Here is a 26,439-nt window from a genome sequence, read left to right on the forward strand (position 1 = left end):
AATCACTGAGAAGTTTCACAAATGGACGAAAAGAAAGTAACTCTGACACTTTGTGATGAAGAAATTTGTTTCTCTATACATTTTACGTTGTGTATAATTACACTGTAGCTTATTACAATCAGCATATAATTACAGCCAATACAGCGCTGCACTCAGAAGGTTGTGAGAAGAAAACATGCTCACTGGCTGTTATTGACATTTTGTCTTGACAAAATCAAAGTGCAGAAAACAGGAAGTTGCGATCCAAAGTAATAACTCTGACATTCTGAGGACTTATTGATCTCCTTCTATTTGCTACCTTTCTTTCTTAGAAATTATCTTCACCTTGTGAGTTCAAAAATCATTAATAGACTTCAGATCTCTAGAGAAGAAGAAATCAAGCGTCCATAATGACACAGTGGCATCTGTCTGTCACTGGCAGCAGCTCAGAGGAAAACGTATGATACAAAGTGTCAATAAAGGAGGAAAACAGGAGGCTGGAAGAGAATCCTTCCCCTATAGTGAATATTAACTGATTTATTTAGATGCAAACTGCTATTGATTTCAGGACAAAAGTCTTAATTACAGTGTTTGTGCAGAGCAGTGATAATGATGAAGACATTTGAATGATCTCTGCAGGATTACTGCTGGTTAGATTCTGACAGTCTATACTTTCCACTTTGTGATTTTCTGAATCAAAGTCTTGTTTGCTCAAGTCTTGCTTGCTTGAGTCTCACTGAATTCACTGGTCCTGTCTGAGGATGACTGTCTTTGTTGTTTGGTGTCTCGTATTCTGTTTTTGCCAGGATTACTGAATTATTTAGATTTTTTATTTTTATTTTGTGTGAATTTGTGTGAATTAACCAGATATCAGACTTAACCTGTCCAAATTCAGCTTTGTGTTTATCATCAGGTACACAAGTACAAATAAGTATAATAGAATACAGACAGATATTATATTAAAGGATATCACAAGTATAACTAAGTCAGTGGCCTGCAACCTTTAGAGTCACTTCTCCACCCAAAAAAAATTAATCTGGTGGCAAAAAATCAATTTGTCCCCTTAAAATGAAGATAATATAATGTTTAAAGTTTTTTTTATACATATACTATATTTAAAGAACTACAAAAAGACTGCTGACATTTCATTTCATTAACACTTTTTTCTCCACACATCTTCCTCTAGTCTTATCCTATGAGTCAACTGTTCCATCACATAATATCTCACTCACGACATTGCATTGCTGTTTATACCCAACCTCTTATAATAGTGTAGAAAGGCATAAGTACATGGATCTAAATATGGACAGGACTCCAAATATGTACTTCTTCATGTACACATGACTTTAATGGCTTTCGGGGAGGTTTTTCAATATTGCATTTGACATAGATATTGGATGTGATGTACAAAATATCAAAAGCAGTTGTATTTTACGCCTTTATCTCTACAAAAAAAGTGAAGAACAGGAAAACGAAGATAAAAAGCTTTCTTTAAAGCTACAAGGAGTCACTGCAGAGGGGCCGAAGAGGTTGCAGACCCCTGAACTAAGTGATATATCTTAAAGCCTCCACTGATTTTAAACACATATTTGAGAATATACAGGACTTACAGAACCTATTTTTCAGTATACGTTTTTAAATGACCTCAGTATGTTTTGTATATACTTCACTTGGGTCAGCAGGTGCTTTTATGTCCATGTTGTGTTTAATACAGACAGGTTTCTGGCTCACTAGTGATTAGGCTGTTGGTGGATTCTCTCCAATGATCTCCTGCTGGGTCTATTGGAGCATTCATCTCCTTGGCAACTCACCCTTTTAGTCAAATCACATGAAGTTTTTTCAGCTTTGCTGTAACTGTTCAATTATTTTCAAACAAACCAGTGTGACACAGGGGGTTTATCGGGTCTGCTGTTGTTTGTAAATGCATTTGGGGTCAAGTCACAGAGGAAAAGTGGACATTTCTGCCGTTTCTGTATCCATTTGCCTCATGTGCTTCTTGCAAACATGGAAGTGATGTCCCCACTGTTCCTTGACCTCGCAGTCAGAGAGGTTGAGTCTGTCCTGCGTCGCTCCGGACATGAGTGGAGTTTAGGTTGGAAACCTTCAGCAGGGTGTTCATGATGTAGCATGTGTTTCCTACAAATTAGTCGCGGTGGTTTTCCCCTGATGAGAAGTTATTTTTAACAACAAAGGCTTTAATGACGACTGCGAGTAGACAATAACAACTGGCAGGAAGCTTCCAGTTTGGAGCTTGTGACAGATGTAAGGGTTATGTTTGATGCACCATAATGGCTCTGTGTTAAATAAAACAGTTTGGACACATTTGACTGCAATCTTTAATGTGGCCCAGTCGAAAAGAATGGCAGAGAAGAACTGATCTATTCATCGCTGAGACTCTTAAACATATTAGTGCGAGGGAGAGCATAGAGCGCTCTGTTGTTTTACATTTTTTTAAGATTCATTTGGCGCAGTGCATTGTCGAATGGATCCAGAAAGTTATGGTCGATAACTTCCCTGGCAAATTATCTCAGGGTATTTTTTTGCTAAATTAACAAGTGCACAATTCATTGAAAAGGTCCAGTGTAGGAATAAGTGACATCCAGAGACTGCAGACTGTAACAAACAGACTCCTCTGCTTAGCCTTACTTTGCCAAGTGCATCAGGAAACTATGGTGGGCTTCACATACCAGGAAGATTGTTGTTCTTCTTCGTTTGTGGAGTAAGCTTCTACTTCAAAACTTGCCTAAGATATACTTAAAAGACTGAGTCTACAGTTAAGTTACTTTTTTTTTATTTTAAATAGATTATACACTTATATATGTAGGAGTAACAGTAACTATAACCTTTAAAATCACTCTCAGTATACCACTATTGTCCTCAAATGATACCAATACATCCCAGTGGCTTCTGTCACACTAGTGGACACACACATGATTTTGCACTTTGCAGGCCTGATAAAGGAATCCCCAGAATTCCCTGTGTCATCTGCACGGCCTGCCTGAGAAAGAATCCGGCAAGGTCCTGCTCCCTTCATTGTTGATTCAGCGGCACACCCCCCACCCAGGAGCCATAAATGGGAGAGGTCCTTTGTGTGAGGGGAGTGGAGCAGATTTACTGTGGATGGTCTCCCTACAAAAGACCAGGCCACTGTCACAACAGCACCAGGATCAGCTGCTCCCACTTTCACACAGAGTGATTTAACGCCGTGCTTCACACAGCCACTGATGCAGACACGACCTCCACAGCCAATCAGCATCCATGCACCTCAGTGTTACAACTGGGAGAGATTTAGCTGCCTTTTCTTCCAAATACAGTCCCTAATGAGATTGTTTTACTTCTTTCTGGATTACCACCAACATCTAATTTGGGCCATGACCCACATTTCATCAAATTCTGTACTTTTTGAGTTAAACAGACAAACAGAGCCATAAACATATCCTCGTTGGTGGAGGTCATTACACGCATACAACTACATAATTTCCATCTCCCTCTTTGACCTGCATGACATCATCACTTAGGCTTGCTTTAGAAAGTTTTTTTTTAATTCAGAGGGACATGGAGTGTACTCTGGTCTGCATCTTACTGTGTTTGTGTGTTCCTAAACTAAGAAACTGCATTGGCACCAGTGGTCAAAATGCCCATACCAGCTCTACAATTTAAACGTTTTCTTTTCTCTCTTAAACGTTTTGGGTTCGGTTTCCTTCACCTGAGCTTCATTTCGCTGAAAGTTTAAGAGCTGCCCACGTCTGACTTGTAGTTTAAGCTTCCAAAACTCCTTGGTGTGAAGATGGCAAATCAAGTCATCCTTCTCTGAACAACTCTCTAAAAGGTATGAAAACAGATAACATCCGTCTTTTAGCACCACACTGTAGATATCATCAAGGTTTTTAATACCTTGGCACACTCACAAGTTATCTATGCCAACTGTGCATCTTGAACATGCTTCCTCGCCTCTGTGATAACTCTGGGTTGGGTTTCCTCCACCAGTCTGTTGTGTTGACTGTGAAATTCAAGGAGTTGGCCCTTCTGTCGGTGCAGGATTTGAGTTTCAGAGGTTTGCTATCCTAACTATTTCAGCATGAGGGTGGCTAATGTACTTAATCCAAATTATGAACAATTATTGGACATGATCTTTGGCACTAATGAAGTAAAACCATTGAAAATATTAAAGTTTGTCCAGCTATAAATCAACGATTAGAAGTAAATACAAATTCCAACACTGTAAACTATCAGACAAAGCATGTTCTTGCAGGTGAAGCTGCAACAGTGGAAGGAAACATTAACACATTTTAATCAAACCAGTGGGATATGTATAGAGGAGGCATTCAAAATGGCCCCAGTGTAACTTGATAGGTTTACCACTGATTTGACCAGGGGCCAAACAGACTTTTTCTTGAGCCAGTGTTCATTTTGCTCACACAAAATTGCAGCTAATCTGTGAAGAAAGGCCCCGTCACCTGCAGGGGTCCACCTGTTCGACCTGCACCGTCTCTCCAGTTTCTCTGTTCCCACTGACCTGAGACAATGCAAGGCTGCACAGGTTCACCACCTCTCACAGCTCATGTTACACAGCCACCCAGGGCAAAGTGGACATAAAAGTGCTGTTTATGTGGTTGGTTGAACTCAGGTAAAGGCGGTCACACACCTTTAGACTCACAGACACACACAACCAGGGACCTTAAAGCTGAAATAGCCAAGGGTTTTCTCTTAAAATTGTCATTATAATATTATAAGTGATTACCTAGAGTAGTGGTGATAAAAAAGACACCATGTGCTTTTTTCCCCGCTATTTCATTCCCTTGGCCACCTGGATGGAGTTTTCATGAAAAAAAAAATCAATTTACAGCATAAAGGAACTAAATGAACTGCATTTGTTTTTCTTATTTGCATCTTGTGTATGGTGTTTTCAGCCTCACTGGTCCAACTCTCTGGAACTCTGTGCCTAATGAATTGAGATGTGCTACCACTCTGTGTCCTTTTTAAAGTAAACTTAATTTGTGTTTCTTTTCACAAGCTTTTGTGAGTAAGATTTTGCTATATAAATACATTGATTGATTCATTGATGACATGATGTATATCTAAAGCGTTTTCTATTTTCTCAAGATTACTGTGAACTATAGCAAAGATGCTTTTTTCTTAGATGTAGGTATAATTTCAACAGGTCAAAACATTTTAACATTGACTACCATGTCATGTCAGATACCAGAGCCTGACTATCCTGTATCCACACACAGAGGATTTTTTTAATTTCTGGGTTAATGTCACGATTCTTAGATAGAGAGTGAGTTCGGATAAAAAACTAAAGACAAGAACTAAAAATAAGAACTCATAGATCTATGAAACTGCACAGTACTTTAATGTGAAATAGGTTTATGACAAAGACAAGACATTTATAAAGAACATGCATTGTCAATACATGACATAATTACATCCAAAAAGCATTGTGCGCAGAGATTCTGTAGATCTATTGATAAATGTGATTTCTATGACTCACTTTAAAAAAAACGATATTTTCCAGAACTGGGAGACCAGGATGAACATACTGGTGTCCAGTGTTTCTGCCAGCAAACAGTGGATGTGGGGCATCTCACAGTGTCATTCACTGGGTGACGTCAGTGAGGAGGCTTGTGATGCATCTGTCACCAAACCCACAGCAACAGAGATTCCATTCACATATCTTACACTCAGAACCTCCCAAGTCATTTGCTGCAATTTGGAATGTGGTTAAGACCCTACTGCACCCCCCACCAGCCACTGCCTGCCGACACACACACACACACTGACACACAAAGTGCCTTCCAACTTCAACAATACGCTTATTGTGCGATGTTCGGCTGTGTGATTGTGGCCTGGACTGCCTCAAACTTCACACCAACATCAAACACCAGCAGATACGCTGCCAAACAATGAAGCTGTTTAATGTTCCTTGCAGGTTTTGGACGATGACATTGACTTGCTCATATCGCTGCTGCTGGTGGGTGGAAACCACTTCAATACCAGCTTTTCAGCCCGAAAAAAGTGTCGGTTGTGCACTTTCTCCAGCTTTTTGGGAAGACATTTCTCAAACCCAATAACCCCTCTGCTATTTAAAACACAAACCTCATCAAAAGTGGAAGCAAACCATTTTGCTTTTGCGTGTGTCCTGAGGTCAGAGAAGATCTCTCATGTATTTAATGGCCACAAAATCATTATTGTATTATTATTTATGTATGAACCTGACCCACAGCAGGTGTTACTGAACACACCTTCAATTCAATCTTTTATGGAAGGATGATCAACCCCAAAACAAGGATATATTGCCTCTTATCAAATATTTCATTGTTTGGTTTGTTGTTAAGTCAGCACACTGAATCCCACTAAGGAGTAAAATTGCACTACTTTCAAAGATCTTGCAGGCTCTTAGTGACCTACAGCAGCTTGTCTCCTTGTGCATCTAAGGTTTGCAGTATTTGTTCAGCTGACTGACATACCTGACCTGATGTTTATCTACCTCCCACCCAACTAAAAATAGCAAAGTAACCCTTAATTATGTGTATATGTGTTTTGTCTATCGTTCCTGAAACTGTATCTATAAATGAACATTGGAATACAGTACTTTTGAAACATTTGGATTTCAATGCATCATGTCTTAGTACACTAATGGCAATGTTGTTTGTGATTTATAATTTTTAAAATGTGAAAACTGGCTTCTAGATTAATCCGGTGGATTACACAAACTTTATTGTTAATCACTTTTTGTGTTTTTTTCAGTCTCCCGCCTTGTTTTTAAGGTTGATGATTTTTGACCTGTCAGCAATATAACGCTCTGTCAAACTTCACAGATAAGAAGAAGTGAAAGAAGCAAAGGAGTTATAAGACTGGGTGATTCATGTTGTCATGTGACTTTGCTTTTGGCATATTAGTCAGTATTTTCAATACAGAGGAATGTGGAGAAATATCCAAACTGGCACATCTGCTTTGCTGTGATAGTTTTTATCACAGAACATGTTTTATTATATTTATTGCAGAGGAACGTTCACAGTGCAAGCCTTAGTGCTCAATTCATATGTATTTTTCAGATATGATTTTTATGGTCTGGCAATTCACTTTATTCCTCAACAATAATGGTTCTTCAACATTCACTGCTCTTTTTGCAACACACAATGTAAAACCGGACATTATCACTAGATCAGTATCACTTGCACTCCTTCTAATTCCGTTCCATGGTGAGATATCTTTTTTCCACACATGAATTGAAATGCGTTAGAACATATTTTGCAATATCAAAGCAGTTTCATCTCTCTCATGTGGTGTCTGTGTATTTTATTTGTGTTTTTGTTTTGTTGCTTTATTCTTCTTGTTTTGTCTGTTTGGGCTTTTATTATGTTATGTCTTAGTTTAGACGTGCTGTTTTATCTCAGCCAGGCCAGTTTAACTGTAACAATTTAACTGTTACTTTTCCTGTATAATAATAAAATGAAATCAAATTAAACATAATGTCTTACATGTGGCGAGCATCTGACTCTAATGTGAAGGACAGTCCTGAAATGCCCCACAAGTGCAAAATCTCACCACCACATCACACCATGTGACACTTTCATCGTACACAACGAAGACAACTGAAGTTAGAGGTTCGACAAATTCTAGAGCACATGACAATGAGGATAAAAAAAAGATTAATCAGGGCTTTATATGGAGCATTGGTTAGCGCTCTTGCCTTTGTAGCAATAAGATCCAGTCAGAACAAAGGCCTTTCTGCATGGAGTTTGCATGTTCTCCCTGTGTGTTTGTGTTTTCGCTGTGTTCTCCAGTTTCCTCCCACAAACCAAAACATGCAGTTTGGGGATTAAGCAAATTGGACACTCAAAATTGACCATAGGTGTTATTGAGAATGTTTTTTTTATGTCTCTATGTGGCCCTATGTCAGCTGGGATTGACACCAGCACCCCCCATGACCTTCATGTGAAGGATACAGCGGTATCCTACAAGTAGTGCTTTAGCTTTGGGCTTTAGCTTCAATACTAAAGGATGAATTGCTCTTCTTTGACCAATAAAGTTTTCTGAATCTGAAGGTACAACAAAACATTTGTAAAAAGTTAAAAATGTTGTTGTTGTTTGTGTTATATATTATTTTAAAATGTCATTAACTTTGTTTGGAATGCAGTCCTTAATAAGGTAAAATCAAAAACACTCTGGTCTGGGTACAGCTTTCCTCATTCTTTGAAACATTCAGTGAATACGCTTATTACTCCATAGTATTTATTTTATGTCTGTTAGGTTGTGTTTAATTCAGCACAGTTTAAGTGGTATTTTACAAGTCGGACCAACCCCATTAGCAATGAATTAAATTGTTAGTGTTATGACCAGTTTCCTGTAGTACAGGTGAAGTTCGCTGTAATGAGCGGGGGTGGCGCTGCGGAGCAGCAGCAGCACAAGAGCCGTATGAGATAATAAGCGGCTGCAGGCAGCTCTCAGTCAAACACCGAGCAGTGAGGACAGGAGCCCCGGGACACTGGCTCTAAACTCTGGACTCCTTGACTCGTCTGGACCGCACTGAGATGCTGCCGCTGCATGAAGGACGCTCTTGTGTCCGAGCCGCTGCTCTTTTACTGCAGTGTGCTGCTGTGCTCTCCTTCAACCTGGACACCAGTCATGTCATCAGGAAAAGCGGAGAGCCCGGGAGTCTGTTCGGCTTCTCTCTCGCCATGCACCGGCAACTCAACCCCGATCAAAGAATGTGAGTGATGACTTATTCCCACTCGTGTGTTTTAAGTGCAGCTCTTTCATGGCACACACCTGTCAGCAGTAAAATTACACAGACACTAAATCTTAACTTTTTCAAAAATCATCAAATTATCTCAGGAAGAAACTTTCACCTGTCTTCAAGAATCTCATGTCGTAACGTGAAGAGTAAACTGATGCTCGCAGTTCAAAGTAACTCTGAAACGCTCCAAAGGCCACGGGGCTTCTTGTGAGATGATGCGACTTTTTGTTCTTTATTTTCAATAGATTTCTTCCGTCTCCCCGCAAAGCTTTGACTATGAAATGGGAAGCAGCTTTAGGACAATAAGGGTGTAAACAATGGTCAAAAGTGTCATGTAAATGTGTCCGTGAGGTCAAACTGAGGGAGCAATGAGAGGAGAATGTGTAGATGCTGCCACTGGTGCAGGATTTATTAGCTGGTCTACACTTGCTCTGGTTATTGGTTTAATAATAAAATCCAGAATATTGTTATTATTGTTGTATTCTCAGACTGAAGCCGCTGTGCAAACAGTTTCCCTGTTTGTTTCTGTGTTTTACATCATCTCAAATTGAACATTTGAACTATTATTGACTAAAGTGATCAATGAATTACCGTATAATAATGAATATTAATGAAAATACTTGTTACATTGTCTTATTTAATAGTGTATACAGTTATTTTAATGACCTGTGGCGGGTGCTTTTTCATGCGTTAGTTTTACTTTTTAAAAGTTTTCTTCACAGGTGTTTTAAATGAATATTATCCTGTGATTGGCTGTCGTGTTTTTTTCTCTCAAACATGCACTTGTAGCCGCACAAGTGTGTGTTTGAGGTCAGGGAGGTTTTGAGGTCTTGAGTTTGTGCCAGAATGAAAGTAAACATCAGTATTTCAAGAATGTTCACTGTAGCCGCTATGTACACATGATATCAGAGCATTTCCTTTGGCTAACCCTGAGGGTGCAGAACAAGACAAAAAAAAAGTCGGTGTAGTAAGCCTGATCCTCCATCCTGCAACACAAAGAGTGATGGGGGTGTAAGGTGGGGAGAGGAGGGGTGGGTTGGTGGGTGGGTGGGGGGGTTGGCATGTTAAAGCCTGCAAACAGGGCAAGGCTGTGTGATACACTGGTCAGTAGCCACAGGTCCCTGCAGCAGCATGTTGAGAAACAGAGAGCAGGAATGAAAACCCCCTGATAACAGAGCTTATTCCCCCGAAGATCACAGATAAACCTTACCTTGTGGATTTTTTTTTTTTCTCGTTTTGTCTGCTGTTTTGTCTACCGTGCAAAGGCAGCTCCTGGTGTAGTAAAAGCACCGACACAGAGGTGAAAGCTGCTTTTCAAAACATGTTCAATAAGGAGTTTGTTCTTCACAAAGAACCATCAATCCTTTACATGTGTCATAGGTGACAAGTGTAAAGAGAGCGAAAGCCACAGAAGTGTGTGTAATATTTGTTGTGCAAACAGGGGTTGGAAATGTGACACTGACCTGATTGTTTGTTTTTTCGGCCTATAAAAGTAAGATGAGAGTGAAGATTTGTCTCCTGTGGAAAAGCTGCCCCAGGTTATTCATCAAAGAAGCTGCAAACATGTTTCTAAAGGGCGGAACCCTAACTCTTATATCTGACATGAAATGACCCACAGACCTAACTCTTATCAGTAACATGCAACAAGCAACAACCTACTGTGTGTTCTGTCTATATAAAAGAATATAGGGACTAACAACATCCTAAGCCCAATGCAAATACTGTATCTAATCAGCCATTTACACGGCAGCCACTCAATGCATTTAGGCATGTATGTCTACATGCCTAAGGCAGGTCAAGACAACCTGCAAACTAGGGCGAAAGGCCGGGTAAACCCTGGATAGGTCACCAGTCCATCACAGGTCCACATAGAGACAAACAACCATTCACTCTCACACTCACATGTACGTCAATTAAGTACGGTTAATTAAATCTGCATGTCTTTGGACTGTGGGAGGAAACTGGAGAGCCCAGAGAAGACAACCTGCTGAAATTTAAAATTTTCAGATTTAAAACTGTTGTGCGTAACTTTTAAATATAAACAAACGTCTGTTGCATCATTCAAACCATTGTCAAATGAGTTCACACTGTGTTGATTGGTGAAGTCTATCACCTCCACACAACTCTCTCTGTATTTGACAGTATAGCAGTGTTTAGATCATGGCGGCTTCCCTGCACTGCTCACAGGAAGACAGACATAATATGAGACGACTACTACATACAGTACATGTCTGAAAACTTAAAAAAGTGCATACAAAAAGTTCTACTGCTAAAAAGAAAATCATTCAGCAGTCGAACGGGATAAATACTTCTTGCCCTGCCCGCCCCTGTGGTGCTGCTGTTGTATACACACAAACGCTCCCTCAGTCAGGTCTGATAGTATTAGTTAACAGAGCCTGTTTTTTTTTTACAAGACACAGCATACAAACAATGTTACACTGTTTCAATGAAAATCACCTAAACTAAGATGTTTCAGCAACTGCTGATCGACTGTGATTTTCATGCACGACCATCTCTTGGGTTTACAGAGAATGGCCTGAACGAAGAGGAAAAGATATCCAGTGAGCGTCCGTTCTCTGGGTGATAATTGCTTTGTTGATGCCAAAGGTCAGAGGAGAATGGCCACACTTGTTCGAGATGATAGAAAGGCAACAGTAACTCACAACAGTAATTTCAATTACCACTCGTGACAAGCAAGGTATGCAGAAGATGCACTCCTGACTATTAGCCACGTGTACCTAATAACGTTGTGTGTACCTAACAATTAGAGCTTAAACACACAGTTCATTCGTTGATTAATGTGACAATCGTTGTCTCACTTGCATCAGCTAAATGTTTATATAATAAAAAGAGAATGTTTAAATGAATATGTGAAATAAACAGCATCTTCCCCCTGCCTGGCTACGATGCTGGCTCTAAATCCTCATGTGACCATTTAATAATAAGCCAGACAAGACAAATGAAAGTGGAGCTCCCAGAATGAGGCAACAATCTGCCCACACAGCCTATCTTAAAGCTGTGAGGACCACTGACCACTCTGCCAGACTGACCCCGTGATAACAGGAGTCGGTAAAGCGTCTCACTCTGCATCTGTCTCCTCTGTTCTCATACAAACACATGCTTGATGATTACCAGCAGCTGGAACATACATGAATCTGATTATTATCAAGCATATGTGTGGAGAGAAAGGCTGACCATAATAGGGTCTTTTGTACGGGGATCAACATGTGTGATGAGATGGCCTTTCCACCTCTGCTGTTTCAGAGAGGTTGATATTTTCAGTTGAGGACAAAAAGGAGAGATTAAAAGAGTTTTTTATTATTATTATTTTGAATGCATTTCCTTTTTATGCTACCATTATTTCTGTAATGGGTTCACTGAAAGCACACAGCTTGCATGGATGGTGTTATTACAGTATAAGCCATTTTCATATTGCTTTCTGTTGAGTGGAAGAAAAAAGGAGGATCCTGGTTTGGACATATTGTGGCATCTTGCAAAGAAGCAACTGAATGTATCTCCCATGAATAATGTGCCGAGTTAATGATGTGGATATAACGTCCACTCTATGAAACCAGAGAAAATGAACTTTTGACAAGACATGCAGAGCCATCTGTGCATGTGTAACCTGATACAGAGAACGCATCGGTGACTCGTTAGTTAAGACATTTCAGTCTGACTTTATATTCAACTTTGGAAAGTTTGAAATACATTACGTGCTTTAGAAATGGGTTAATACTTTTTTTTAAATTATTATTTTAAGGTGATCTGTATCTGCAGTGAATTATGTGCCGTCGGTCGTGTGTACCCAGGCAATCACAGGTCAGCACCAGTCTGTGTGTGGTGTAAACTGAACCAGTTAGAACAGCTGCACTAGTTCTTGCGGCTTTGAGTGCACAGCTGTGGAGCTCTGAAACACATCTGTTAACAAAGACCAGTGAGATCACTGTGCAAACCCACCCCACTCTAGAGTATTTATTCCCTTATATGCATGATGGGATGCGATTTCACACTGCACCCAGGCTAGATTTGGAAGGCAATATGATATGTATGTGTTATATGTTATATTAACATTTTTTAGACCATTTATTGTATGTGTTTATATGATGTGTATATTGGAAACGTTAGCTTTTGATTCAAAGCTCTTGTGTCATCCTTAGTAGAATATTAGGCAAAGTGAAAAAATAGGAACATTTTAGCCTTAAAAAAATCTAGTTCATGTGTCTTCTAGACTGGTGTGTAGCATGTAAATGTCAGTGTTACACCTCGGTTCCTCGCTACATTCTACAGCTGCCACTCTCCTGACAAGCTCTGCTGTTAAGTTAGTGTGTCTGTGTGTGGTGAGGTGTGTAACAAGCTCTTCATAGATGCGATGCTTTCCCACATTTCCTGTCATGGATTTGACAGTCCTCTCTTGAGTGGACTGTTCATTTCAGCAGAAGATGGTCCATCACATAAATGTGCCGTAAAAACACATCGAAACGAATTTAGGCTCACATGGGGGCGAGTGTATTTGCCACTTGAAGCATGGTAAGAGGCTGCCATGTCAAATGGAAGCCAATTGTGAAAAGGGAGTTGATCGTATTTGCATTTCAGTGGCCTTTGTTTGGTGTGATGGTTCGCGATGGTTGGGCTTTATAGTCTTACATCAGACCTCCTCTGGAGTCCTTGTTCAGCAAATAATGAGCCGTGGTGCTGTCCCACAGATTCATCGGTAGGTGACAGAAGGAACCTCAGAGTCATCATGAGGAGGATTCCTCTGTCTTTTGAGAAATGTCCTTCCCCGCAGGTTGGCTGGTCAGGTCAAACAATAGAATGGGTTACTATTATATAGTATAACCATGTTAAAATTAACCAGTATGTATATATATACAGTATATTTATATATATATATATATATATATATAAATGTAGGATTATCATTTATGTTATATTGTCAAAAGCAATCTGAAGTCAAATTTAAAGCTGTAGTGTTCGTATTTTGGTGATTTTTGTTGGTGTTGATTCTATTATAATGCGTCAGTTTGGTCTTCATTAACAGAAACATGTAAAAAAAGGGCTCTTTCAGGTAATACTATTAGACCTGACTGAAACATTTTGTGGCACCTATTTGTGTACACTCGTACACCAATGTGAATGTACATTAAGCTTTTAAGAGCACTGACAGCGTCTACATTGTTAAACTATACTTCCTTAGTCTTGTTATTTAGGGCTTGTTATAGTGTTATTTCAAGTAACAGGTTCGTGTTTTGGTTTGCCTTAAGACATGAACCAACCTTGTGTAGTCTAAGAGATACGCAGGTATGCGTTCTATACTCACTATAAAATGGTCAGGATTTAAAATGTGCACTCAAGCAATTTGGACATGGGTTATTTTCAATAGAAAACTAGTTAGATATAATAAAAATCCATCATGTGCCCACTGTTTTTGGAGGTAATTGTGCTGGTGGTGTAGCAACCCATTCCGCTTTGAGGATGTGCATCTTTTTTATGTGTCTGGGATAGAGTGGGCTGGGCTCGACACACTTGACTGTAGCACTTTACGAGCACTGCACGTCGACATACAACCAAGGTGAAATGAAACAGAAGCAAGCAACACTTTTTCAAGAGCTTTCAATAACCTGGCCCCAAATCTACAGCCACTTTGGAAGAAGGCTGATGCCAACATTATTCCCATTGTTAAGTGAAAGTTTCAGACAGGTCAGCAGTACTGTAACAGTTTGGGCTTATGTGTATCAGGGGGGGTATAGTCACTACAGTAGACCACACTTCACCACTGATTTCAGACTTTTTTTGTATCCAACAGAAGAGCGATTCCTCCTTTCAGTTTGTCAGCCATCTATTTGCTCTTTTCCTTTTTGTCAAGATGACAGTGTAGAAACAGACAGGAAACATGGGGGAGGGAGAAGTGGTTATGGCATCTGACATAGATGCCCTGCTGGAAATGAGCCACGGATGTTGTCATGATATGACATGTGTCTTAAACATTAGGCCAACAGGATACCTCCATTGTTCTCCATTCTTGTGGATAATGACAACTGTTGACACTGAGACTCAAATGTGAGACATTTGCCGCATAGCTTCACTGCAATTTAAGAGGAATTAAGGGAGTGCTTAATGCATGTTCAGTCAATGTGTGGGCTTTCTTTTGTTTTCCTTTGCTCCTATTTGATGTTCAAGTCAAACCTGTAGCTCTGTCAAAAGATGCCAAAATATTTGTATGTCATGAAGGCAGCCAGAAAATATGCTCTTTTTTGTTGACAGTAAATCTTACTGTTGCTATGTTATCATTGTCACTTCACATTCACATACATGTACTTAATTCAACAAACGGGAGCTGGCATTAAAAATGCAGCAATGACAGGTGACTGCAACAAAAAGCAAATGTCAGTCCTTATCCAAACCAATCCTGTGATGCCCCAAATAGCAGCTTGAGTTTAATCATTAATCATTTTTCTTTTCCTTACTTCAGGCTGTTGATCGGGGCGCCCAGAGCCAGAGCTTTAGGAAAACAGACCTCCAGCATCACAGGGGGGCTTTATAAATGTGAAATCTCTCAGTCAAATGAATGTGAACGCATTGAATTTGATAATGAAGGTAAGAAACCATCCATCCATCATTACAGTTTTAAAGGGCCAGTGTGTAAGTAGTTCCAGATTAAACAGTGCTCACTCCTCCTTTTGCCAAGGGCATCATAGAACTGTGGTGGATTTTGCATTTCAAAAATGATGTAATGCTTCTTTGTTTGTATCTGCTTCAAAACACAAAATTCACACTCTGGCTGGTTTGTCAATTTGGGCTGCTGTAGAAATGTGATGGTAAAAGGTGCAGGTCTCTGTAAAGCAAGACCTTTTTCTTTAGTATTTCTGCCATTAAACCCTCCTAAATGTTACACACTGGTCCTTTAAGTAGAAGAATGAGCAATAGAAGAAATCAAGAATGCATTTTAATCTGATATCATTGTGTTATGTTTCTATATAATTATAGAGGACACACGCTTTGAGAACAAGGAGAATCAGTGGATGGGGGTGACCGTTCAAAGCCAGGGACCTGGAGGAAAGATTGTGGTGAGTTTAACTTAACACCTGAACCGCCAATCCCAGGGACTTTGAGGTCTAGTCTGGTCTAATCTGTTATCAAAGTACGGCCTAATGCACAGCTGTGTTCTGCAATTTCAGACGTGTGCTCATCGCTATCAGAGGCGCTTGTATGTGAACACGCCTCAGGAGTCGCGGGACATCACTGGCCGCTGCTATGTCCTGAGTCAGGACCTGACCATCGACCCATCCTCCGATGAGGATGGAGGGAACTGGAACTTTTGCGAGGGCAGAGCCAGGAGCCATGAGATGTTTGGATCATGTCAGCAGGGTTTGGCTGCCACCTTCACCAAGGACTACCATTACGTTGTGTTTGGAGCACCAGGAGCTTACAATTGGAAAGGTCATTAACGAATCCTAACGGCACCGTTCTGGAATCTGGTTTCGCAACCTCTTGAATTAAATGATGTGATTTAATCTCAAAATAAACATTTCTTGTCGACACCTGTCCACACGAACTGAACTGCTCACTCCCCTCCTCTGCAGGTATTGTGCGAGTGGAGCAAAAGAACAACACTTTGCTGGAGATGGGAATTTATGATGACGGTCCGTATGAAGTTGGAGATGAGGATCTTTTAAACCCTGAGCTGGTGCCTGTTCCTGCCAACAGTTACCTGGGTGAGTCATGTTTTTTATTATTATTGTTATTTTTTTTATGAGCTAGCTGATTTACCGGTTGGATTCACTGATTTACTGGTTCCCCTTTTTCGAGTCCTTATAAACAAGCAAAGGAAAAACTAAGGAGAAGCTTAGTTGGTTTTTTCACAGTAGATATTTTGACTTGTCAAGAACAGGTGTAATCAACTGCTGCTTTATGTTGCAAGTGTGTTTTTCCTTCACAAGAGACTGATTCCGGTGTGAACTATGAAGGAGTAACAGTCTTTAGATGCTAACACAGCTTTTGTTATTCATGATAGCAGGAATTCTTCAAAAAGGTCTTGTCACGCCCTCGAATTCAGACGAGTCTTGGGTCTTTAGCTTAACAACCATCTGTGTGAGCAAAACTCAATTTTTATTAAATAAAAATTTAACTTGTATTGTTGACACATGCAGGGTTTTTTCCCCTCCAAATTAAATTCAACTTCTTTGGTATTTTAATTATATTTAGCAGTGGAGACATTTAAATGGTTAATGTTTTGCTGCGTGACTGCTGCACAGGAGAATAACATAATAATTCAGAGCTGTACTGACTTTTTTCAATTATTTTGATCACAGTAGGAAAAGCATTCTGGTAAATAAATAATCAAAAATAATGATGGCTGTGTTCCACTTAGTTTCCTGTGGTCACTGTCCTGACTTATATGAACTGAGTAGAGCCAACATCTATGTTATCACTAACTGGTGTTTTTCCTGCTTCAACATTCTAAAAGGTGCTAACTTGAGATGTTTATGTTACTGTAGTACCTCCTGCTGGTTGGTTGAAGCATCTTTAAAGAAAGATAGGAGGATATAGTGAATATCCAAACATCCCTCCATCCATCCATCTTCTATCGCTTGATCCTCCACATGAGGGTTGCGGGGGTTTCCATTAAACTATTACTGACAAGTGAAAAAAAGAACGACTGATTACCGGTCAGACGAAATCTATTATTCAGTATAAATACGATGTTCATGCCCTACAACTCTTGCACTTCAGGATTCTCCCTTGATTCGGGACACAGCATCACCAGCAGTCGTGGCCTCACGGTGGTAGCTGGAGCTCCCAGAGCCAATCACAGTGGAGCTGTGGTTCTGCTGAAGAAACAGAGGGAGGCGTCGAACCAACTCTCTGTGGAGCACATCCTGTACGGGCCAGGCCTGGCATCCTCCTTTGGATACGACCTGGCTGTAGTTGACCTGAATGGAGACGGGTGGGTAACAGTGGTCATATAATTGAGATGGGGGTTGATGGGGAATATACTGGTTTTTCAACATCAGTCATAAAATTAAAAAATATGAAGGAAGCCTTTTATTTGTAGCTGTGAGATGTTGGATCATTTAATTCATTTTCCTTATCAGTGGGTGTTCTTTATCAACTAGTTTGTATTCTGTCAGATGCTAATACATGTTTACCACCTGTCTTTGAGCTAGATGGCAGGACATCGTTGTCGGAGCGCCTCAGTTCTACATGAAGGACAGAGATGTAGGAGGTGCTGTTTATGTCTACATCAACAAGGCAGGGAGGTGGGAAGGGATCACTCCTATCATTCTGAACGGAACCAAAGACTCGATGTTTGGACTGGCAGTGGAGAACATTGGCGACGTCAATCAAGACTTTTATGAAGGTAATTTAGATGTCATGCTGTAGCTCATTTGGTCCGTTCTATCAGTCGCTGTCACATTACAGCAAATGCAAACTCTCTGATTCAGATATTGCCATCGGAGCTCCTTATGAAGACAGAGGGGCAGGAAGAGTCTACATTTATCACGGCTCTGCACAAGGAATCAACACCAGCCCTGCACAGGTTTGACCTTTTTAAGCTGCTTGGGAATTTTTAGATGTTCACAAGTCGTTTTTGTCACACTTTTATGGGAAGGGAAGAATATCGTACCCTGTATGATCAGTGTATATCTTAAATAATAATAGATAGTTACAGCTAATAGTCAGACTGCAGTGTGTACTGAACCCTCACTTTTCCACACGAGTCAGGAAACTATGGTGGCCTTTGCATATCAGGATGTAAACACATTTTCTCCTTCTCCGTTTTATGGTTTATACATCGGATTTATGCCATTTAAGCCATTCTTTCTCGTTTGCATAGTAAACTTCCTGCAAAACACAGGTCACAGTGATTATACTTACTATACTATACTCAAATTAGACACTCTAAATTGACCGTAGGTGTGAGTGTGAGAGTAAATGGTTATTTGTCTCTATGTGGTGACCTGTCCAGGGTGTACCCTGCCTTTTGCCCTGTGTAAACTGGGATTGGCTACCTCCACGATGGATAGATGGATAGAGCCACATAGAGCTAGTTTAACAAATGCAAACCATTGTAGACCTTGATTCGAAGAACAGTAAATATCTAAAGAAGTGTTCCCCCTTCTTAAATGTTTATTCCTTATTAGGTTTTCTTTTCTTCTTGTCACAGATCCTCTCAGGAAAAGATCACAACCTCCAGTTATTTGGTTATTCCCTGGCAGGACACATGGACCTGGATGGTAACTCTTATCCAGATCTGGCTGTGGGTTCACTATCAGACACAGCCCTCATTTTTCGGTAGTTATTTCCTCACTCATAGTAAGTGAAATTGAAGCCGAGCGATTTCTAACACAAACTAATTGAATAACCTTTCTTTCAGAGCAAGGCCAGTCATTAGCATCAGAAGAGATGTCAAAATAACTCCACGGGAAATCGATCTTACACTCAAAACATGTGGTAACAGCATTTGGTAGGTGCTCTTATGTTCTTGTAATTAAACAGAACTCAAGAGTCAAAACTTCCTTGTGACAATAAATGAATAAAACAATCCTATTGTCTCTCCATAGCTTCACTATGGACGCTTGCTTCAGCTACACGGCAAACCCTTCATCTTACAGTCCTAGACTCAGTAAGTGAACAAAGATTTTTTTTATCCTGGTAAGACATTGTTCAGCTATTTTTTCTTATACACACTCTCCCTCGACACTGCAGCTATCGGCTATTCTGTCGAGGCCGATGGAGATCGCAGGAAACAGGGTCTGCCCTCTAGAGTGATGTTCATGAACAAATCCCGCACAGACACAGACTACCTGTTTAACGGCACCATAGACCTCCGTGGCCAAAAGCAGGAAACGTGCATCAAGATCAAAGCAAAACTCAAGGTAAAACATCCCGATCAAATACTGTCAGAGAACAAAAGTCAGGAACAATGTGGGTTCATCTGTGCTTGTTTGAGGAGTGTACTAAAAGATATAATCAGACTCAATGGTGCTCACAAAACATCTTGTACCTGTAAAACAGATACATAAGTGTCAATAAAGACATTTTTCTAGCAACATATCCAAGCAGTTAGACACTGCATGTACAATAAATAATCATTAAGCATTAAAACTTAATTTCACATCATAGTTGCAACTTCTTAAATCCTGTCCTACAAGCATGATGATCTTGAAACAGCGATGTATTAATATTACTACTGATCATTTTTCAGTCTATCATTTCAGATATTGATTAGATAATTAAGTAAAATGTGAAAGATGCTCTGAGTCTGAAACTAAAAAAGTATGATCTTACAATATTTCCTGCAATTCATAAACCTAATTACTAATCAATCAGTTGAGGAAATAATGAGCACTCAGGCCTGAATGTATTACATCACAAACTGTGATATAAGTGCAAGTCAGTTTCTGCAGCCAATGTCAGTATTTTCTCCATCAGATATTTTCCACAGTTTTCTCAATAAATAGTAATAACTGCCTGATTTTTTTTTTTTTTTGGATGCCAAATTGAACTGTTCATGATCTCTGTTTAGGACAACATCAAGGATAAGATGCGCAGCGTTCCCATTGAGGTTTCTGCAGGAATTTTGAGCACAAAGCGTCAGAAGACAAGGAACGGCCTTCCTCAACTAACGCCCATATTAGACTCCTCACAACCAAGCAAAGAAGTCATTGAGGTAAACAACAGAAAACAGTCGACATTATGTAAAGGACTAAATGTTTACAGTTAGGTCTGTTAATGGCTTTGTTGCTGTGTTGCAGGTCAACTTTATAAAAGAGGGATGTGGCAAAGATCACATTTGTCGCAGTAACGTGAGGATGGAGTACAAATTGTACTACAAACAAAACAACATGCACACTCCACTAACCGTGTAAGAACCACCATTTTCCACACTTCTAATTAACCGGTTAAAGTCAGTCTTAAATGTGATGTAAGTTAAGGTAAAAGTTTTTTTGTCCTCTGTCGGCTAAACGTGACATTTAACATTTCAATTCATGAGAACATACCACTTGCCGGGTTTTCTTCAGCACGCTCGCCCTGACAGGAGTTTTTATGTTCGCATATTTGCAGCAAGAACAACATGCCCGTGTTTCGTCTGAACTATGAGAGGAAGTATTTGGCTCTGCGAGTGACAGTGAACAACAGGAATGGGGACGATGCTTACGAGGCTAAGCTGGTGGCAACTTTCCCAGATACAGTGTCCTATTCGGGAGTTCGCTCTCATCAAACAGTGGTAAGTTTTACAGAAAACACTCACGACCACCACACTTCTTACACATCAGCAAGATTTGTTGGCTGTAAAATGAATGAACTTTGCTGCAAATACTGAGGAGGAAACAAAGTTTTCAAGAAAAAGAGTACATTATATCTTAATATTACTAATAATACTGAAGTTATACATGTTCAGTTCCTTAGTGTGACCCAAATGTTAAATGTTACAACATTGAAAGACATTTTTAAAATGTATCCATTTAAATCACAGACTGTCTGATGAAAGGATATTCAATTACAAATCTGTGCACACCGCATGTTAGGATCAAGGTCATATCTGCTAAAATGACAGGATGAGTGAAAACCGCAACCTACATGGAAGGTTTATATAACCATCATTTGTTCTTTCTAGCCGATCATCTGTATTGCCAATCAGAATGGATCGCAAGCAGACTGTGAGCTGGGAAACCCCTTTAAGAGAGATTCCGAGGTACAGACCTGTTATTTTCATCAGCTAATCCTGATTCGGGCTTTTAGTTGTTTAAACGTGTTTTTTTTTTTTTTCTTTTCCCCCTCTAGACTACATTTTACATCATCCTGAGCACTGTAGATATGACTCTGGATACGACAGAGATCGAAATCGACCTCCAGCTCCAAACGTTAGTATCACTGCAGCAGATGCTGAGCTGGGATCTGTATTAGTTTGTGTAAATGTACGACTTGAATTCTATAAATTGTGTTTTGTCTTTCAGGACCAGTGTGCAAAATATAGCCCCTGTCAAAGTAAAGGCTCGTGTGATGATTGAATTGCCATTGACAGTCAGTGGGTAAGTGCACCTGTGGCATGCACAGCACATTCACAGTGCCTCCAACAGTATGTGAAATTCAAATCCATGCTTGTTGTCCTCAGAGAGGCCAGGCCTAACCAGGTTTCCTTTGGAGGTGTCGTGAAAGGAGAAAGTGCCATGAAGACAGAGGAGGAGATCGGGAGCTTGATTAACTATAACTTCAGAGTAGGTTTACCCATGTGGCCTGCCCCTGTGTGTGTGTTGTTAAAGCAACATTTTATTGCGTATGAAATGACTCGATTGATTGTGCTTTCAGATACACAACTTGTGGAAGTCTTTGACGCCTTCTGTTAAAGCCTCTCTACGCATTCAGTGGCCCAAATTCAACAAAGATGGGAAATGGCTTTTGTACCTGGTGAAAATCACAGCCTCAGGACGCGAGGACATACAATGCTCTCCTGAGTCTGAGATCAACTCTCTCAAACACATCCAGGTAGGAGTCATTCCATTTTACTCCAAAGTATAATCGGTGTCATTCTAGAACTCAGTCACACCTTAATTCTGCTTTTCATTAATATGAAATGTGCTTTCAGGAGTCCACTTTGTCCCGGAGGAAACGGGAAATTGAGAGAAAAGGAAGAAAAGCTACTGCGAAAATAACTTCTCTGTCAGACAAGACTAGAGTTTTGGTGAGTCACTGGTGTATGGGCGCAGTCACATTATTTTAGAAAGGTGTATATGTAATGTGTAATAACTGTAATGGCTCTCTCTTTTCTAGTCCTGTGAGAATGGGATGAAATGTGTGGTGCTCACATGCCCCCTGCAGGGTCTGGACGGTACAACAGTTGAGCTGAGGTCCCGACTGTGGAACTCCACCTTTATTGAGGTGATATATTGTATTTTTTTGTGTTTTGGAGTTTTTGTGATAATACTGGAACAACTGATGTGTTATAACTGTGTAACCTGAGCAGAAGTTTTTGTTTTTATGCAGGATTACGCCTCTGTGTCGACCTTGCATATAGTCGTGAAGGCCATGCTCGTGCTTCACGCTCAGGCTGAGAACATGATCCTGACAACTCCTGACACTGATGTAAGCAGCTCAACAGCTACAACACAGTATTAGCTCTGCCAAGCAGGTCATGTTTATAGTGAATTTTGGTCTGTTGATGTGTCTCTGTGACTGTCAGCAGGATTATGTAGCAACCACTGAAGTAGAGATACCACTTGATGTATCTTCAAGTGAGCTGGGCAGGTGTGTGGCAATAAGAAGGTGTGTCGCAATGTCAGTGGTTTGGAAATACTCAGTGATGACCCAAGTAGCGCAGACTGCAACCTGCAAGACTGTCAAGAGGAGGCAAAAAGTAGCTCCTTTAACACAACAAATTTGATAAAAACATCTAAAGAACCGACACGATGCACAGCAAAGGATTTGCCACTAAATATTAAGCATTATTCATCTAATCTTATTCAACTCTATCTGTTCTTATCGAAACATTTGGTGTTCCATTACAAACAAGGCTATCTTCTAAGTTGTTTAATATATCCCGATGTAAATAAAAGCAGAAATATTTATCTCTTGTCCTATATTGATCTTTTGATGTCAAACCCAAAGGTTTTCGGTGCACAGCAAAAATAAAGGAATTGGACTGTTAACGTTTGAACATACACACACACACACACACACACACAGTCAGGCAAAGTGAAGCAAGTTTTGCTGTGATGGTATTATTTAGTACTCAGATTTAAGTAATTATATTTGTACTCAGTCAGAAAAAGGTGGCATTGGTGCATCCCTAAACAGAAGTGATTTTCTTAAACCTTGGTAAAAGAGTGGGATATGGGCCTATAACTTTTGAATTCAATTAAGTAAACAGGAATATGTTTTCATTTAATGTTGCAAGATGTTTTCTCTTTTTTTACATTTTGATGAATTTCTTAAGAAATAATGCAGAGATCATTATGGGAAATGGGGGGAAACAATCAAGAATATGTACAGTGACAGTCAACTGTGTATTACATTGATGTACTCTTACCTTGGCGGTGTTTTGCAGGTGACAGTGGCAGTGTCCCCAGAAAGCACAGTAGCGCAGTATGGCGGAGTCCCCTGGTGGATCATACTGGTGGCTGTTCTCGCAGGCATCATGATTCTGGCTTTGCTGGTGTTTCTGCTCTGGAAGGTGAGTACGAGGCAGCCGTATCTTCATGTCGTCCATGTCTGGTATGAAACAGGAGACAACAGTGGTTGGAAAATGGGACAAAGACCGTGGACTTTATTAAAGTCTGATATTTGGATGGTTGATATTTATTTGAAGAGATTAAACAATATATTAAACAATGACAAGAGAAATAACGCACCATGCAAGGAAGGCAAGAAGCCCTCTACCTGATTAATGTTAAAATGTAACAAAATTAGAAGACACAGAATGCAGTAAATAACAGATTATCCACAACAGAAACAAAATAAAAAATATATATAATAAAATGTATGTAAAATGTAAATATCAAGATAAAAGCAAAAAACACTTTATCCTGCACATGAGGCCTGGGGTCGCTGGAGCAAATACAGAGACGAACAACCATTCACTCCCACATTCACACCTTCAGGCAAACGTAGTAGTGTCCAATGAACCTCTGCATGTTTTTGGACGGTGAGAGGAAACTGGACAAAACTGGAGTACCCGGACAAAACCCACACAGAGCTGCGTGCTAGCCACATCTCCGCCGTGTTGCCCCTATAGAGTAATTTGGCCTTTTTAATCCAATAGAATTGTAAACAAACAAATACATGAACAAAAAGACAGCATTTACATTAACTATTAGACCAAATTATTATTAGCGCCTCCTGCGCTGAAGTGAACTATTTCATGAAAAGCTGGTTGTCTGTTTCAATAGATGACTTCTTTGTAGCAGGCAGTTCAGTTGTCTAAGGTTGTGAAGAAATGGGGAATATGTATATATATATATATATATATATATACTGTATATATATATATATATGTATATATATATACATATAAATATATATATATTTTTTTTATTTTAAATGTTCATGGTCATTTGAAAGAAGTGAACACTACCACATGTTTGTAGGTGATGTGGCCATCTGAGTGCTCATCATCACCACTGATTGACTTTGTAACTCTTAACCATCCATAACCCTTACTCCTCCTCAGTGTGGTTTCTTCAAGAGAGCAACAAAAGACGAATATGATGCTGCATACCACAAGGCAGAGATCCATGTTCAACCCTCTGACAAAGACAAACTCTCTGCTGAGGCCTGATTTATACTCTGAACAGGGGTAAAAACAAGCTGTCAGCATGGAGTGTGAATACTGCAGTCACTAACCAACTCACTTTCCTGCCCAAAACAAGTTCAATCAGACACATATTGTACAAAGCTGGTGATTATCTGGGAACATTTCCATTAAAAGAAAAAAACTCTTTCAGCTTAAATGTAACACGAACAAATGAATAGATTTGCTCAGGCTATATTATATATATATATCATTATATATCACACATTTTCTAGAATTTGTACAAATAGGTGTCTCTGAATTTCGCACATAAAATAATGTATTTGCTTAATGTTGCTTTGCAGGTGCTTTTGCTGACGCTGCTTTTACTGCTTTAAGTGTCCTGTGCAAACTGCAATGCATGCCTAACAGTCCTGCACCCCTCTGTTGTTTAGTGTGCATACATACAGTATTTATGGCATTCATCAGGTTAAAATGATATATATATATATATATATTTTATATCTTCTTCCCCAGTGTGGATTCTTCCAACGTTCCAAACAAGACAGCAGCGTTCCTCGTTATCACGCTGTGCGGATAAAGAAGGAAACACCAGAGTATAAAGACGGAAAAGTGAAGCTCGACACTTTTGAAAAGAAGCAGTGGATGACGACTTGGATTGACAACGATAGCTATTTGTGATTCATCTGTTTAAATTATTTGTTCGGCTGGATTTAACGAATAATATCAAGGCACAAATATACTGTAATTTGTTTTTCCTTTGAACACGATGCTCAGTGATTTAACTGAGGTAGCTGGTTTCAGGCCACTGTACTGTATAGTTTATGAACTTTTTTGTATTTTAAGTTTTGTATATATTTAAATACTTACACACTGTATATTTATTTTTTGCTTTAAAAAAAAGATGCAGCCAAAGTTTACTAATGTTTGTATGAAGTTGTACAGTCTTTGCAAGGAAGGTACAGCTCAGCGTAATGTGAATGTAAATCAGTTACATTTTTAAGGTTGTTTTATAAAAAAAATGTACATTGGTACAATATCATGTCAATAGAGTACAAATGACCACAATCAACTCCAATTGTTGTGGCATTCAGGTAGCATCCACTGTGCTGTAGGTTATCACTGAAGTATGAAAAACATTCTTTTTTGTCTACATGAATCCAAAGGGAAGTTGGTGCAAAGCAACTGAAATGTGTATTATAGATATAATTCAAAGTCAAACTTGTCTCGTTGAATTGTAAAATACAATAAAATGCTTAAAAAGTGATACCATTGTTGAATCCATCTCTTTATGCATGTATACATACATACATATATAAAAACAGACCTTTTGTTTTGTCAGAAAAATTAAAAATCAGTTTCATAAAGTTGACAAATTGACTATAATGCAATAAGGGTGGGAAAAGCTAAAGTCTTACTTACACCTGACAAGCTAAGGAAAGCAATACTTTGCTTTTTTGGCAAGAAA

General features: G+C 39.6%; 1 protein-coding gene across 2 annotated transcripts; it reads left to right on the forward strand.

Moving 5' to 3' along the window:
• The first annotated feature begins 8,420 nt into the window (after positions 1-8,420).
• On the forward strand, positions 8,421-26,132 carry itga6a (integrin, alpha 6a). Of its 2 annotated transcripts, XM_058621574.1 has the most exons (26): positions 8,421-8,695; positions 15,192-15,316; positions 15,707-15,786; positions 15,898-16,159; positions 16,303-16,434; positions 17,453-17,666; positions 17,887-18,080; positions 18,166-18,260; positions 18,888-19,015; positions 19,098-19,187; positions 19,285-19,346; positions 19,430-19,599; positions 20,250-20,393; positions 20,479-20,588; positions 20,789-20,951; positions 21,342-21,419; positions 21,509-21,588; positions 21,682-21,756; positions 21,840-21,942; positions 22,034-22,210; positions 22,311-22,406; positions 22,496-22,603; positions 22,709-22,807; positions 23,769-23,894; positions 24,891-25,016; positions 25,488-25,626. In XM_058621574.1, the coding sequence occupies exons 1-25, from the start codon at positions 8,517-8,519 to the stop codon at positions 24,996-24,998; spliced, it is 3,198 nt and encodes a 1,065-aa protein (XP_058477557.1). In that variant the 5' UTR covers positions 8,421-8,516; the 3' UTR covers positions 24,999-25,016; positions 25,488-25,626. The 2 variants fall into 2 exon arrangements, with proteins under 2 accessions (XP_058477557.1, XP_058477547.1); XM_058621564.1 differs by lacking the exon at positions 24,891-25,016 and having other exon boundaries at positions 25,488-26,132.
• Positions 26,133-26,439: the final 307 nt, after the last annotated feature.

Source organism: Solea solea, chromosome 2, assembly GCF_958295425.1.
Source record: "Solea solea chromosome 2, fSolSol10.1, whole genome shotgun sequence".
In the NCBI taxonomy this organism is placed as follows: domain Eukaryota; kingdom Metazoa; phylum Chordata; class Actinopteri; order Pleuronectiformes; family Soleidae; genus Solea; species Solea solea.